The sequence below is a fragment of the Hirundo rustica genome, chromosome 1, assembly GCF_015227805.2.
Source record: "Hirundo rustica isolate bHirRus1 chromosome 1, bHirRus1.pri.v3, whole genome shotgun sequence".
NCBI lineage: Eukaryota > Metazoa > Chordata > Aves > Passeriformes > Hirundinidae > Hirundo > Hirundo rustica.
The window spans coordinates 50,826,275-50,842,837 of record NC_053450.1 but is presented as its reverse complement, the minus strand read 5'-3'; the positions used below and the strand labels follow the sequence as shown (position 1 = coordinate 50,842,837).

General features: G+C 44.1%; 1 protein-coding gene across 1 annotated transcript; it reads left to right on the top strand.

Annotated features, from left to right (window-relative positions):
• The first annotated feature begins 395 nt into the window (after positions 1-395).
• On the top strand, positions 396-5,886 carry TMEM200C (transmembrane protein 200C). Its single transcript, XM_040068644.2, has 2 exons — positions 396-517; positions 2,586-5,886. The coding sequence occupies exon 2, from the start codon at positions 2,628-2,630 to the stop codon at positions 4,266-4,268; it is 1,641 nt and encodes a 546-aa protein (XP_039924578.1). The 5' UTR covers positions 396-517; positions 2,586-2,627; the 3' UTR covers positions 4,269-5,886.
• Positions 5,887-16,563: the final 10,677 nt, after the last annotated feature.

Sequence of the window (16,563 nt, the reverse complement as noted above, 5' to 3'; positions counted from 1 at the left end):
GGAGCCCGGGGGTTGTCCGCGGCGGTCGGGGCGGAGCCCGCGCGGGGCGGGGCCGCCGGGGTGCGGGGCGAGGCGGCGGCGGGCGGGCGCAGGTGCGCAGGTGGCGGGGGGCGGGCGGCCGCCCTGCCGCAATTTCCCTGTGTCACGGCTCCCGTCGCCTGGCAACGGCGCCGGGTCCGGCGGGGCAGCCGCGGAGCCGCGCTCCGCCCGCAGCGGCGGCACCGGCACGGGCGGCGGCGGCTCCGCCGGGGGGGCGGGGCGCGCTGCTGCGGGGGGCGGCCGGGGAGGGGAGGGGAGGATGCGGCGCGGCGAGGGGGCAGCGCTCCCGCCGAGCCGCCTGAGGAGGCGGCCGGCCGCGGCGGCGCCGAAGGAGCGCCCGGCGCTCGGCCCGGCCCCGCCGCCCGTCCGCCCGGGGCCGTGAGCGGCGGCGGGGCGGCGATGCTCGCTCGGGCTGGAAAGTTTCTTCCCCGCGGCGGCTCGCCCGCTCACCGCCCGGACTTCTCCCCGGCCCTCCTCGGTAAGTGACCGCGGCACCCCCGTCTAGAGCGGCGGCCCCGTCCGTCCGGGGCTCGGCGCTGTTCCGCGGCGGCGGGAGCGGCGCGGCCGGACCGGCCGGAGCCAGCGGCGCCTCAGGGGCCGCTGCCGGACGTCCCGGAGCCCGGTGAGTCCTGCCTGCGAGCCCGGGAAATGAGTTAAGCCGGGTCCCGTTAGTGGTGTTACAGCGGTGTTTGGGCTTTGCCGGGCAACCTCGTGGCGCTTGCGGGACCGGCTGCCGGGGCTGGATGGGGGTCGCAGCCCGTTCGTGCGGGATGCGGCTCCAGCCCCCGCGGCTCCCGTCCGGGCGGTTTCATAGCGCTGAGGCCGCCGGCGATGGCCGGTGGCCCGGCCGTGCCCTCCTTCGCCTGCCGAGGGCTGCTCTCGGCATCGCCGAAACTAAGTACCAGGCGATGCCGGACTGGGAGCGTTCCTTGGAGCTGATGACCATCTGTTATAGCCGTGGAGAGGAGACGGGCAGCTGGCTAGTGGGGCAGCTGGAAATGAGATCAAAGAATCGGCAATTACAGCAAAGCATGCCCCGGTAATTACACTTGTGCATCAACAAAATGAGCCTTTTTTTTTTTTTTTTTTTTTTCCTCTTACTTTCTATTTTTAATAAATAGTTCAGCGATAGGAAAGAGAAATCTCTGCTCTTTGTTTTGAGCGTGCAGTACCTCGGAGAGTAATTTAACAATGTCCTTGCTGACAACACTCATATTTTTATTTTTCTGGGGAAAATACAGAGTAAATGGGGCACAATATTACTGCATATGTGGCAATCCAGGCATGGAGCAGAAAAAATATGAGATTTAAAGGCTGAACAGTCAAAGAGGAGCAAGGGGGGGGGGGGGGGGGGGGGTAGGTGCTTACTTAATCGCCTTTCAGTACAATTAATTGAACTTTGTGAGTCGTATTATATTAAGTGATGTCATCTTTTGTCCCGTCACAGAAAAAATAATAGGATGTTCAGAAAGATGAAAGGGGGAGGGGATCCTGCTTCTAGGCAGCATGAAGAAATAGGTTCCAAAAAGAATTGCACAGTGCAGAAATGCTCCTACACACTGTGTTGTTTAGCTCAGATCACAGGAACAGAGAGATGACTTCTGATGGTCCAGTAAGACAAAAGCCACAAATGCTCAGTGTTCACTCCTCTGACAGTTTCCCTGCAAGCACTTGTTAGGGTTTCCCTGGGTGACTCACGGGGTTTCACTTCTCCTTTAATAGGATTTGACCTGCCATCTCTTACCTGCCAGCCATCTCCCCTTTCTGAAGGCAGGGCGGAGGGGGTTTAATTTGTCACTGTTACATAACTCTTACCTGGAACATAGCACATGTTCCCAAACTAGGGATGCCTCTGGACCGCAGGCGAGAGATGAATTTCTAATATTGCGTATCAAGTGCAAATGTCTAGGAAAAAACTTTCACAAGGCACCACTCTCCAGTGTTTAAATGTCTCCTTTGTGCATTTCACAGTTATTCCTTTCCCACTCATTTAAGCAAGACAAGTAATATGTTTAACCCTCCCTCCGGTAATGTGTAAGTAGTGTAATGAAACAAATTGCATCTATAGATGAAATATACGGCCTTCCTGCTTTTATTTCTCCCTTCCCCTCAAATCCTGCATGACATCACTAAACACAGTCGGTGTGCACTGTAACCCCAGAACATATTAGGGAGTACAGCTTGGTGTCCTCTGAGCTCTGGTGCTTTGCAAACTCCTTTTGAAATGAGGAATATCTTCTTTTTTTTTGTTTACTCTAGCGGGTACTACTAGGTCAGTCAGTTACCTGGAGTATAAAGTAATTAATTAGCTCTTTGGCAAGTAGTGGGCCACGTGGCTGCTTTGATGCTGTTGGTCTGCCTGTTTCTTTCGCACACGCAGGGGCTGTGTGGGCAAGGGAGATCTGCCTGTTGCTGTCAGCCACCATCGCACTTGTTCAGGGTTTTAATTAACAGGACTTTGACGGAAGGAAGAGCAAGTAGAGACATCTCTTGTGCTGCAGGTCTGTCCTTGGTTCTCATCCTCTTCTCTTCTCCCTTCACTGCAGGAGCTGGAGTGGCTGTGGGGAGCAGTGTGCTGGTAGCCAGCCATGATTGCCACTGGAGGCCTCCTGAGGATCTCAGCCAGGAAACAGGACCCCTTGAAACCGCAGAGCCAACTCCCCAAACGCAAACGCAAGGCCAAAAAGAAGCGCAAGAATGACGTGGTGGTGGTGAAAGGCAAGCTCAAGCTGTGCTCCCTCTCAGGGTTCATTGCCCTCTGCGGCATCCTGGTACTGCTGGTGGGCATCGCCTTGGCTGTGGTGGGCTACTGGCCAAAGCCCAGCCAGGTGTACAGAGAAAGCAGCTTTGGCAAAGGCCGGCACCCAGCACCACAGGGAGGCACCCACACGAACCGCTCCCAGAGCCAGGAAAGGGTGCAAGCAGGGATCCACCTGGAGTCATCCCCTGGCGCCAACACCTCCACCACTGCTACCGCCGGTGGGTCTGCCCCTACTTCCTCATCCCCCCAGGCCTCGGTGGGTTTCCTTTTCCGTCTTTTCTCGAGCTACTTGCATTCGGACAAGCTGAAGGTGCTGGGCCCTCTGATCATGGGTATCGGCATCTTCCTCTTCATCTGCGCCAATGCGGTGTTGCACGAAAACCGTGACAAGAAGACCAAGATCATCAACCTGCGGGACCTCTACTCCACCGTGATCGATGCCCACAGCCTGCGGGCCAAGGATGGAGGCACCCCGGCCTCAGCCCCTCTCAATGGCTTTGTCAACTACGTGCAGTCCCGGGGCCTGGAGCTGAAGCCTGGCGGAGAAGGCCTGGGTGCCGCAGCCATGCTGGCCAAAAGCTCCTGGCCACCAGGACTAGGTGTCTCCCTTTCCCCACCGGATCTGGTGTCCTCTCCGCAGCGTTCCTCCTTCTGTGGCCCACCACAGCCACCCAGCCTGGCTGAGGCTGTGTACAGCATCTGCCGGGAGCGTGCTGCCCTTGCTGGCCTCCCTGTCACCAGCCCACCCTGCAGCCCACCTGGGAGCTGTGAGCGGTGCAGCACGGCCAGCTCCATCGTCGGCTCTTCGCTGAGCACCTTCACCCTCCTGCCCTTGGGGCCAAGCAGGGGAGGAGGAGGCTGGCAGCGACCACCTGGTGAGCGGGGAGCCCAGGAGATCCCACGGGGAGAGTTTGAACTGAGCCTAACCGACCTCAGCAGCAGCCACATCAAGGGAGGCTGTGGGACAAGGAGGCACAAGCTGGTTCTCAGGCGGCAGAGCACCAGCTGCTTGCCCGATGCCAGGCGTCCCCTTTCCCCTGAGCCACCTCGGTCACCAGCTGTCAGGAGGGTCCTGGAATCCAGCCTCTTGGTAAAGGCATCTCCTAGCTACTCCAAATCTCTAGAACTGGAGGGATCACCCCCTTCAGCTCCTCCTGTCTTCACCAGGACGGATGCCCAGAGCTCCCAGTCTGAGCCTTCCAGCAGCAATAAGGGCTACAGCCACTTGGAGGAGGCAGGCACCTCCTTGGAGTCAGTTGCCAACACCACCGCCAGTAAAAATCAGGACTGTGAGGAGGAACCAGTTGAGCAGATGGACCCCCTCAAGGCTACCAGCAGAGAACAAACAGGGGAGCAATCTCAGCAAACTCAAAGACAGTACACAAATAAAGAGAAACTCTTTATGATTTCAAGGTCACATGCTGCATTAGGGCTGGAGGATGGGGAACTGGAGAGTACGGGCATCTAAATAAAACAGAGACATCAAGAGGACATTTTGCATCCCTCCACACCTTCTCCGCTTCTTCATTTCCTTGTGGACTTAGAAAACCAATCGATATCCAAAGAGCTGCACTATGTTTCCCTTGAAAATTGAATTCCATAGATCCTGTAGATGACTTCAGGAAGAAAAAAGGAAATTCTTTCTGTCTAATCATGATTGTATGTTTCATGCAAGCCAAATTGTATTAAATATCCACAGTCCAGCAAGTTCTTTGGATCAGATTAATACAATTTTGGGTGGTATAGCTGTGCACTTTACTGTTTTGATTTTTAAGTGCCCCTTCTTCTCCTCTGATTTCTTTCTTGCTGATTTGCCACTAACTGCTTGAAAGCTGCAGGCACCTCTTTAAGCTCAAAAGCAACGTGGTCTTCAGAAAGAAAGCTGAGCTCTCTCTTTGTTTTGGTTCAATTACTAAAACGTTTGCAAGGCCTTAAGGATGACGTACCTTTACAAAGAATGAGTTTGTTTAAATTCTGGAAAAAAAAGACAGTTTAGAAGAGACTGGAGCAGAACAGAGCTCTGACGATTTCATTAAAACCATTACATTCGTAAATCCAAAATGCATATTCCTACATGATACTTTATCAAAGTATTATTACACATGTATTAACTAATAGCATTAAAAGATGTTTTTTAATAAAATATTTACAAACAAAACTTACAAAAAAATTTTCTTTATTTTGGTAAGTAATTACAGATATCACAAGCTGTTTCATTTTATACTGTGAAAGGTTATAGAAATGCTTTGAAGCCAAAGGCTTGCGTACACTTTTAAGGACGTAATTAATAATTTATGTGTAATTTCAAAATAAATACTCAGTCCTTGAGAAACCATATTCTAATTCAACCAGCAGATTCTGTCTCCATTTCTGACAGTGGTCTGTGACAGACAGCCTAAGAAATGGGAGATTTTGACATGCTAAGGGGAAAAATAATTAATCTTTAAATGTTTGATCTTCTATTCAGATTAGGGGTTTTTTGTGATATTAACATTGAACTGCATCATCTTCTTTCTGGATTTCTCAGTTCCCTTGTAACTGTTGCATTAAGCCTTTCTGCTGTTGCAGTTCATATTCATGAATGCATGTGCCTAAGCTTAATTTTAAAGCATAATGATAGCCCTGTCAGTCTTGTAGCAGTTGGCTGTGCTGAAGTCAGCAGCAGTTTCTCAGTGAGTTCAGCATGATGAGGATTGCTTCCTCCATGAGAAAAGCATCAGGTTTCCTGAAGCCCACCTTGTCTGTAGGCAGAGTTTTGGTAAATTGATGAGCTGTTTCATTTTCGTAGCTGCAGCATGGCAGGCACTCGTGTTTTGTCAAAACAGCTTGATGCACTCAGTAGATTTTGTCAAAACTTCTGATTTTAAATATGGATGTGATGTTTCTCTACTATGGGAAGAGAAATTGACATTAAACAAACACAATGTGTAGGCAGACAGAAGTCTATCTGCTGCAATTAAAATTTTTCTTTGGTTCCATATTTTAAAGTGCTTAGCTATGTATTTGCTTTCATTACAGTACATTGTGACATGGACTATCACTAAATACAATTGCATTTAGTAAGCCTGCAAAATTCTGTCATAAATAAGGCTAGTGTAAAAGAAAAGAAGAAAAGAAGAAAAGAATAATTTGCCATGTAAGAGTGTTGAAACTGGAGAAGCAGAAGGTGCTTATGCTTGTTCTCTCGGGTGAAAGAGACATCCAGGTGGCAATGTCTTTCCTCCTGTCAGTGGAAACCAGTGCACTGGCAGTATGAATACCACAGTGGTATTTTTTGCTGTTAAACTGCTAGCATACAGCTGACAAAAATCCATTGTAAAACTGTCTGGATTGGCATGGGGTTGGATTAGGCACCACAGGGTGTGGTGAGCAGGTGGTTCAGCTGGTGCTGGCATTTGCATGGCTCTTTCCTTTCAGTTCTCCGTGGGTATTGTGCTTCTACTCCTTCTCCTATGACTTCCAGCAAGATTTATGAGATACATGTGAGCAGAGTTACCTGGTACTGATGCAGATTCTAGTTATTGACAGAGCTGAAGACATCCTGTTTGTTATTTTCCACACTAAAACCTTCCATGGAGGTGCAAGGGAAAAGGCAAGTTGTGTGCTACTTACCAGGGCATGGAATCTTCATGAAGATGTGACAGGGGTTTGTTTTATCCTGAGAGGGGGAAACGTGCTTTTTAAAATATTCTCAGTAAATATTTATTCTGTCATCTGAAGTGTGCTCTGGGAAAAAAAAGAAAAAAAAGAAAAAAAAGGCAACTTTTGGTTACTCCTTAGATTGAGTTAAATCAAAGCAGGCCAGTAATTATTCTGCTGATTAATTTACTGCAAAGTCTTTTGAATGACAAAATTATAACAGTTTGTTTAATAAGTGAAATTATAGCTTGTTCCTGTGTTGCCAAAAAGGATGTGAAACATGAACTTTCATCAGTTGAGCTGGATTTTTTTAATAACAGCAGCAAGAAGTGACTTTGTAGCATATAAATTACTAAGCTGAGAAAGCTGCCTCTCTGTCTTTGCAAGTGATTATTTTTGCAGATTTATTACTTAAAACTATTTGTCGAGCAATTTGTGTGGGGGTGGAGTCAGAATCAGAAACCTTTGTTTAAAATTCAAACTAGGCAAGTTAGTCCAACACCGCAACGTTGGAAAACAACTGAGAGATTCAAGCCCTGTGCACCACCTCTGATTGCTGTTAGTACAAGCAGCTGGTAAAGGGCTGAGCCTTTCCTGGTGATACCCACAGGCGATGGGGGTGACGGGGTTTGTGCTTTGAATGTTCCATCAGTCTCTCTCAGCTGCCCCTGACTGCTTCTCAGGACTGCAAGGCTGCCTCTTGGCCACCGTTTGCACATCCTGTCACAGGATGCTTGTGCATTTTCCTCCAATCCAGTCTCTTCCTTCTAGCCTTCCTCTCTGGTGTCCTGCCACCTAGTGCTTCCTCCACAGTCCTTGACGAGCAGCAGGAACTGCCTCTACTTGACAGTATACAGCTGCCTGCACGTTGCAGGAAGAGATGGGTCACGCATGTTTATTAAGAAGCAATTATTTAATTCAAATTAACAAATTCAGAAAAGTTGTTAATGTTTATTAAGAAAGAATCATTAGTCCCTGTATTTGAGAAGTGATATCCCTGAAGATATGTTAAGATGGCATACTTAGCAATACATTTTTACTATGAAATATTCAGATTTTGGTTTAGCAATGTGTGGTTTGGTTTGATTTGGGTCTTTTTTTTTTTTTTAGCATAAAAATGCTATGATATTTATATAAAATTTCCAGAGGAAATTTAATTTCTGCCTGAACCCTCAAATTACACCCAAACCTAGGAGGGAGGCCGTGTATATTCGTTATAAGTGTAGATGCTATTTGAACCAGTCTGAGGACAGGCAAATGCCCTAATTGTACTTCAGTCATGCTGCTGTTTGTTACAAAATCCTCAGGATTCTGGAGAAGCTGCTGACGTGATTATACTGTAACCCAGTTCTGGCTCAGTTTTCACCGGCTAGAAAAGTATTTAGAATCCTTGCATTAACCTGGCTTGCTTGGCTGGACTGATTTACTGAACTCCCCAACTGTTGACGTATCAGCTGATCTACTGCAAAAGACTATAGCCCAGATTTATACACCTGTATTGTTTAGATACATTTTTAAGAGCCTTTTCAAGGACTGATGCTGTCCAACAGTGAGCAACAGTGCACTTAGAAACATCGAACTGGGTAACTGTTGGCGTAGTTTTGGGTCTGTAGTCTGAAATACAGTTGTTAAGGATTGTTGCAATTTTTATAACAGCCAAAACACTTTATGCAGAAGTAGCAATATGACTTCACTTAAACAACAGTTTTTATTACAAGTAAAGGAGGTGACAGAATGATAAATCGTATCAGATTTCAGTTGGAAGAACAGCCTTTGATAATGCTTAACAGTTTTTCTTTCTATGCAAAACCCACACAAAATACAACGCTCACTGCTAGCTGACTAGTAAAATCTTAGTGAATAAAAGTATAGATTGGGTGGGTATTTTTAATTCTAGGGGATAAAAAAAAAGGTTTCCCTATCACCTCTCCAAGACTGTCAATAGCAATAATGTAATGCTTTAGCCAGGTCACTTAGTTACTAGTTTTAAGTTTGGGCTTACTAACAACGAACAAGATCTACTGTGTGTGCACGCACAATCTGAGAGAATAAGTAGGTTATCACAGCCACAGGAAAGAAGTGTTTCATGGAAAGGTATACCATTATTGTTTCATTTTAGAAGGCAGAATTTCTATTTACCATTTCTACAAGCTCCAAAACAGAGAAGTCTAAGTGAGCACACTAGAAACTATCTTCTACCATTTAGCCTTCACTCTAAATATGGAGACAGGGAAAACCTGGAGACCTGACAAAGGCACATGCAATCAGGTAAAATGGCAATGAAGTTTGGATGGGGGAATTATTCTGCTAGAAGGTATCTGACTGGATTGCAGGATAATTCAGGAAACAGAGGCATGTATTTTTCCCCTAGTTAGTCTTTTATCTACATTTTCGTTAGATAGAAGTGAAGCCAAAATACTACTTTTAAAGAGGCTTTTATCCATTGTTATTCTTTTTGAAATACATTGCAATGATAAAAAACTTCTTTGGGGAGAGTATGAAAAAAAGATGCAAACTGAACAAATGTCAAAAATCACTGTTAATAACTCAGTCTGTGAGGTTTCCTTCACCTTCCTCTGCACAAAGAAGTTTCAGCCTATGATTTCTGAGTATTAATTTTTCTTTTTCCCTTCTTGTCTTCCACCATTTCTCCAGGCTGGGATTACAAAAAAAGCTCATGTTCACTTTATTTATCAGTTTCTCTGAAACACAGTTCTATTATTTTAATGGTAGCAGAGTTACCCGAGTACCTGACAAGTTTGGTTCTACTGAGGACGCATAGCTGATACTCTCAGATTGGAAGGTAAAAATGGGTAGAGATGTTTTGGTTTTAAATAAGCAACCTGTTCCACGCTAACATTCATAGCTGAAGTAAAAAATGGCAAGCAAAAAGTGAATGTTCAGCATTCAAGTTTCCTCGTCACATCAGATGATTTAATACCATCACACAGCCTCAGACTGCATTTTGTTCATCAGTCATAAGATTTGGCATGAACCTTTCTGACCTGCTTGAGAGCAGGCTGAGAAGATACCATACAGCTCCCATCTTGTTGCCAAAAGCTAAATCAGCCATATCTAAGGAGCAGGGACTTCAGAACATGACTGTCAAGTTCTAGCAAGACTTGGAGCTGCTAAAGGCTTTGCAGAAAGGTGGCTTGGTTCAGTTGCAGTGTAGCTCCCTTCACATCTTGGAGCAGCACAGAAACCTGTGGCAGGATCTCACACAAAACTGCCTGCAAAGGCACATAAAAGTCACCAGAGTCAGCTCCATAAAGATAAATCCCTTACAAGACAATATGATACTTCTACAAGACCATAGACTAGCCTTCCTCCCTCCCTCATTCCTGGAGTATACTTTAGGTCTCACTGAGGAGTATAGCATGTTTTTAATTCACTGACTTTACAACCAAAAATCATTTTGAAGAAATGCAGTTTGGTCTCAGAGCCTAATAGAAACTACTATTTAAAATGCTTGTAGAGTCCCCATTAAATTAGTATCAGATGACCCCTTAGTGTACTTCTCTCTATCATGCCTTGGGTACAGAGCATGATTATCTTCCTCTGTGAAAACAAGACTGAGATACAGCCACAGACAAGTGTGGCAAAGACCAGATTTTTATTTTGTTTCAATGGAGAAGATTATGAGCACCACTGTGCAATGATGACAACACGCAAGTATCAGGCTCTGAGTGAAGTTTCCAAACCATGCAAGTAGCCTGCTGTGGAACAGAGCCTTGAAGACATGTTCTCCAACAGGAGATCCATCCTTCAGCTTCAACAGAGCCTCTTTCTGCATGTGAGGGACTGAAATGGTAATTCAATTCACTGTCTTTCACACTCATCACACCCAATATTACACAAAATAACTTAGCAAGACCTCCCTGCAGTATATTTAAAGACACAAGTGGCACTAGACAGCTTATAACATTCTATTTCAAATGAGGAATTTAGAATGAGAACAGGTAAAGTGTGGCACTGGTGATTACCTTATTACGGTAGCATAGCATAAGATGATGATAGTAGCAGCTTTTTGGGTTTTGGAAACTTAAAACTGTCTGCTGGCACTGCTAACATAATTCACACTACAGGGTACCTCGAGGCTTGAATATGCAAACATAACAGTTCCTGTCCTTGTGTCTGTCTTTGCAATGTGCACAGTGTCTGGAGCAGCAGCTCTGAAACAAGGACGAGTGCTGAGGCTGCATCTCTCATCATCTCTCACCGCAAGCTAGCTGTGAAAAGGAAGTTGTTTTTTCAGACCATTAAACCAGAGTTGGTGCAGGCACCTTAACGAAGTACTTGTACTCTTTAGAGTACTAATTGGGTCCAATATGCAAAGGAAAGGTGAGGACGTCTCCCTAGCTATGTTCTCTGCAGGGATATACTGCCTCCCCCTCTGGCACACAGAGAGAAAAACCTGAAGAGAAGCTGTGGCATAGTTTGGGATCAGTGAGCTTCCAATGCTGCAGCAGTGTTGTGTCTTGGCAGCCATTTGGCTGGTACCTGCTTGTCACCGACACTCTGGGAAGAGAGTAAAGGGTTACCTGATGAGCTGTGGAAGGTCAGCAGCTTTTAGCCATCACCTGATCGTGTGTCAGCTGCCAGCACGGCACCTAACAAGCCCCAGGAGTTACCTAAAGAGCAAAAGAGACCAACAAAAGTGCAGTTTGCATCTCTGATGCCACCAACAAAACACTATTGAAGATGGCAAGCAAAGAAGCAAGTGGCTGAGTTTCTGTTGTACTTGTCCTTGCAGTTTGGGTTGTCAAATGTGGGCTAAAAAAGGAACCACAAAATGTTGCAGTTCTACCAGGACTGGTGAGTAGCGCTTGGCTGCTTCCACCTATGGCTGCCTCTGGTTTCACTCATGACACCCTCCATAAGAGCTGAATTTCTCTGGGAAATTGAAATGCACTCCTCTACTCGAAAAGAAAAGAAAAGAAAAGAAAAGAAAAGAAAAGAAAAGAAAAGAAAAGAAAAGAAAAGAAAAGAAAAGAAAAGAAAAGAAAAGAAAAGAAAAGAAAAGAAAAGAAAGAAAGAAAGAAAGAAAGAAAGAAAGAAAGAAAGAAAGAAAGAAAGAAAGAAAGAAAGAAAGAAAGAAAGAAAGAAGCAATCAAATCACATTCTAGGATGCCTAATGATTCACCAAAAGGTTGAGTTCTCATACAGGCAACAGATTTCTCAACAGCAATGTTTTCTGGCAAAGAGATTAGGTATTTGTCTGTCATGGTTCAACACCTGCCAGCAGCTAAGTACCTCACAAAATGTTCTGCAGAATATCTTGGCTTAGTTCAGAGCTCTAGATAAATCTGACTTGCAATTTAGGCAGATATACTCAGGTAACCCTCTCACTATAAAAATAATAGACATATGTGTTTCAACAAAATTGATAAAGTGAACACAAGTGTCTTGTTTAATGCCAGCCTGAAGAAATGGTGGGAGACAAGAATTAGGTTTGGATCGACAACAGATCCTTTATTTAGAATTGCCATCCTTAAATTCAGTTTCTTGTTAGAAATGAAATTTTCACACCATCAGTTCATACATTCCAAGATACTTTTGTAAATTGAAGATGTCAAAACATTAGAAAATTAAAGCATAAGATATTCAAATTATTTAAAATGAGCTTCCTGTGAGCAGTTGGAATGCTTATAAGGGGCAGGGAAAATAAAGATTCCTCCCTAAATATCTGTTCACAAGACATTTCTTTTTTTAACATAAAAACAGAATACATGTGGCAATGTGGGGGATGGAGAAGTTTTTTTGTTAGCAGGAAATTCAAAGTGAGTAATATATCCATTTAAAACACATGCTGATAAACGCTCCCAACTATGATGCCGGATTGTTTAATCTCTTTTGTTTTCGTCCCAGCCACATGAGATGATTGAATATTTGTATAACACTTAGTAAAGGGAAGCAATATCCAGTATGGAGCCTTTTCTTGAAAAATCTGTGTTTGATCAGCCTAGGGAGTGTGTGGTTTTCATGACTTTGAAATAGTGAGTAATGCAGTGGTTCTACTGTCTTAAAATATAGAAGCTTTAGGAAGTCTCATTCTATCAAGAAGAGTCCTGAGAATTGCTCTGTTTCTCCTCTGTCAAGGGCTACAACTTAATCAGCTTTTGTTTAATTGAATAATTCTGTTATGGTAGAGAGTGTAAGCAATTGTTACACATGCTTGAATCTGTATCAACTGCAGCAACATGACATAAATAAATCAGCATGGTTATGCTTATCGAAAAGACATTACTTCTACATAGCCCAAAGAACAGCCAAATGCTAAAAACTGCAGTTCTGGTGCAACACATGGGGTAACATACGCACTCAGGGTAGAACAGGTGCCACAGATGGGGATGGCAATGAGGAAATAGCTGATTTCAGTGCAGCGGGATTTGAAACCATAGCTCTGGTAATCAGAGCTGCTTGAAGTGGGAGGTTAGATTGAACCTGCTACAAGTTGCCAAAAAAAAAAAAAAAAAAAAAAAAAAAAGAAAAAAATCTAGAAGGAGAAAAAAAGAAGAAGAAAACCCAAGTAGTAACTGAAGGCAATGCCAAGGAGCCCACCAGCAGCCCATGAAAGCTGCTAGAAAGGAGAGAGGAACTGTACCCATCAGTACTGCCTCATAAGTCAAGCACATGGGAAAGGATCCAACTTAAGGCAGCAGTAACTCCCAAGGAAGGACTTGGTGCCAGCTGGCTCTTTCCAGGCCCCACACCAGTGACTGGTGTGTCCTGAGGGGATGTTCTCCCTCCAGGGACTGGTGGAGCATTTCCTACAATTGCAGGCTGCAGCACAGACCCTCCCTTAGCGGGTGAGGAGCAGGGACACTGGTGACAGCAGCAGCCTTAGCATGGCAGCTCACTCTGCAGAGGAGCCCAACACCCTCAGGAACAGGAGCAGGAAAGAGCCTTTTCATAGAATAGAACAGTTTAGGGGTTAAATGATTTAAGGAAGGGACTTTCAAGAACATCCAGTTTCAACCCTTTTACTATGGGCAGGAACAACTTCCTCTAGACCAGGTTGCTCAGGGCTCTGTCCATCTTGGCATTGGACACTTCCAGGGATGGGGCATAGACAAGTGATGTCTAATATGCTTTTATGTCCAAGGTTGGAGGCAGCCTGACACAGGACAGCCCGTGACACTAAATCCTGCAATTTGCTGCTGCTTTTCTGGGTCATCTGAGCAAATCAGAGACTACAGGGAGAGCTTGTGCCCCTTCTGTCTGATCTTAAACAACCAGCATCTGCAAAGGAAAGTGTAAGTGCTGCTCTGTGAGACCCTGATGTACACTTGCTGCTACATTTTCTGCAATCCCATTTTGTGCCGGCTCCACTTGCTATTTGCAGTAATTCAGCAGTATGCTTCTTCTGTTATTCCAAGCAGGATTACAGCAGCTCAGGGATTTGGGGATGGCTCAGTGCTTAGATTGCACCAGGGGCTCTGCAAACCAGAGCAAAAGGGACTTGCAAGTGGCAGACTAACAGCTGCCCAAATGAGCTAGCCCAGAGCCTTTACCAGCCCAAAGGGGTGACATTGGGCATCCTGCTCAGCAGCAACAGGCTGAGCAAAATGTTCCTGCTGGGAAATGCCGTCAAGTACAGAAGCATCATGGAAGACTTGTCTACAAGTCTTGTCTACACTTGTAGGACCTCATGGCTAACTGGATAAATGGATTGGAGTAAGAATAAACTAAAATAGAGAATAACCAGCAATGGAAAAAGCAGTGCTAAAAAATGGTGGTCTAGTGATGCAACAGTGAATCAACTTAGCAAATTCTACTTTAAGCAAAACTCAAGCTTTATTTGGGTTTTGACTGATAATATATTAACATCATAATGTATTTATTTATAACTTACTTTGTGCAGGGTTTCATAACAGTACCTAAAGGGTTTCAATTATCCAGGCTGAAATTATATTGCTTCAATATAATTTTATTTCAATTATGTTTTTCTTATTTCAATTATGTTTTTCTTATTTCAATTATGTTTTTCTTATTTCAATTATGTTTTTCTTATTTCTGCAAATAATTTCTGGGCGCTTTCTGTGTAGAGAGATAGAGGAATTTCAGTATCAGCCTCAGAAACTAGTTAGTGGGTTTTTGTAAAGTAAGTCAAGAGCAAAGAGATCTTTGTCACAAAGTTAAAGGTGAGAGAAGAAAATCTTTTTGTCAGCAGAGCTGCTAAGTCTCCCAGAGTGCCCTTAGCCTCCTTCTTGTCCGGCCAAGGTCCCTGTTCAGGCTGGATTTCCCACAGGTCACCCAACACAAGGAGATAGCATCCCCTGGAATAAGAGTTAAGAATCAAGTCCACAGAGTTTATACACATAGAAGAATTATTATTCTGTGAGGCAGCATGCTCACATCAGGATAGCGTATTTGAAGGCAAAGCTTTAAAAAAAGAACTGCTTATGCAGAAGCATCTCTGCATTTCTCTATTAAATTTATTTCAGCAAACAATATTCCCAGCAACTCTCAATAACAGCCTTCATCATGCAGAAAATTGGGTGTTTGATTTGGTCTCAGCCTCAGCAACATTAGATAAGACCTCAGTGTCACAGATGACACTACCTCCACTGCAGTCTGAGCAGGATTTAACCTCAAGTCTACTCAGTTCTGAAAAACACCTATGAACCACAGAGCATCCTCAGCTTAGCCCTCTACCTAAAGGGAATTTAACAAAAGAAAACCCTCAAAAGGTCTTTGACTCCAGTTCACTACTGACAAGCAGTTGAACAGATTCTTTGTCTCATAAAAAGACAATTCAAACACCTCAAACTTTACAAGTGTATTAGAAACTCAGTGTGATCACCTCTGTCCAACACATTTACTTGCCACTATTTAATGTTTATTCAGTAATAGTGTTTTCTTACTCAACAGTATAAAGTCAAAGGTTGGCACCTACCAGCAGATAATAAATACTGGATTTCTGGCAAAGAAGGCTATAAACTTCTATCTCAAACATCTCACTTTTTTACATTAAGAAACTGGAGGTTCAAGGGTAGCAAACAGCCAGGCAGCAGTTTACTGTTTTGTTGCCCTTGTTTTTTTTCATTGCAGAGACAGAATTATCTAACTGCTACATCCAATTTAAAAACAGGATTTGTTTTTCCACCTCTGATCCGAACACTGACAAGTCCACATCTTGCAACCTGGATAAAAATTGTTTCAAATAAAATGTCTAAAAGAAGCTGTTAATGTTTTCAGCTGATCTTAAAAAGCACTTTTCTTATTAGAAAAACAGCAGTTGCAATGGGGAAAAAAAAAAAAAAAAAAACTCTGGGTGGATATTCAATACTTTTTTTTAACTTTTTTTTTTAGAAATTAATTTTTCTCTCATGAATCAGAAAAGTGTGCTCTAATTTAATATACAGTCTTTTCTAGACTCTTTTTATGAGTCTTGCTTCTTGTTTCTGCTGCACAGGTCAGAGACCAAAACCCATGGTCGGAAGCCAGCTTTAGAGGTGCTAAGCCTACACAGTGCTTGGATTTAAGCCCATCTGTGAGTGGTTTTGAGAATAAAACTGTGGAATGCAACTACACTAACTTGCTTAGGATTTATGGGGCCCCAGACATGTCCTTCTGGTTCTGACTTCCACAAAGAAAGTACTTACCAACATTTAAATATTTCCCAAGGCATGGCTTTTTCATCAAGAATACTTATTGTCAAATGAAAGTTGTCTTTCATTCCAACAACTATTTTTAGTTCCAAGACAATATGATGAGAAAAGAATGGAAGATTCCCTAGCAGAGAATATTCCAAAGTTTTCTCTGATCTCCAGACTGCCATAAGCAAGCTTCTCTCCTGGCTAAGCCTGCAGCTTTGCAGCTGGGGGTCAGGGTGACATTGCAAGGAGTGTGGGCCTGTGCAAAAAACCTCTTCAATTTTTTTGTTAAGTAGAGGATTTGAAAAAGGCCGCTTTTTTGCCTTTTTATTGTTGTTTGTTTTTTACATAAGTGTTTATGGGGAACAACAGCAAGCATTGGTAAATGTTTTAAATTGAGGGATTACTCCTTCTACCTGAATGAAAAGAAACAATGTAGGACGTCCGCCTTGGTAGTACACTACACCATAGAAACTGTGGCTAACAACAGGAAAAAAAAAAAAATAAAAAATAAAAAAAAAA

Coding starts and splice junctions, on each gene's coding strand:
- TMEM200C (XM_040068644.2), top strand. CDS start 2,628: ATGATTGCCACTGGAGGCCTCCTGAGGATCTCAGCCAGGAAACAGGAC.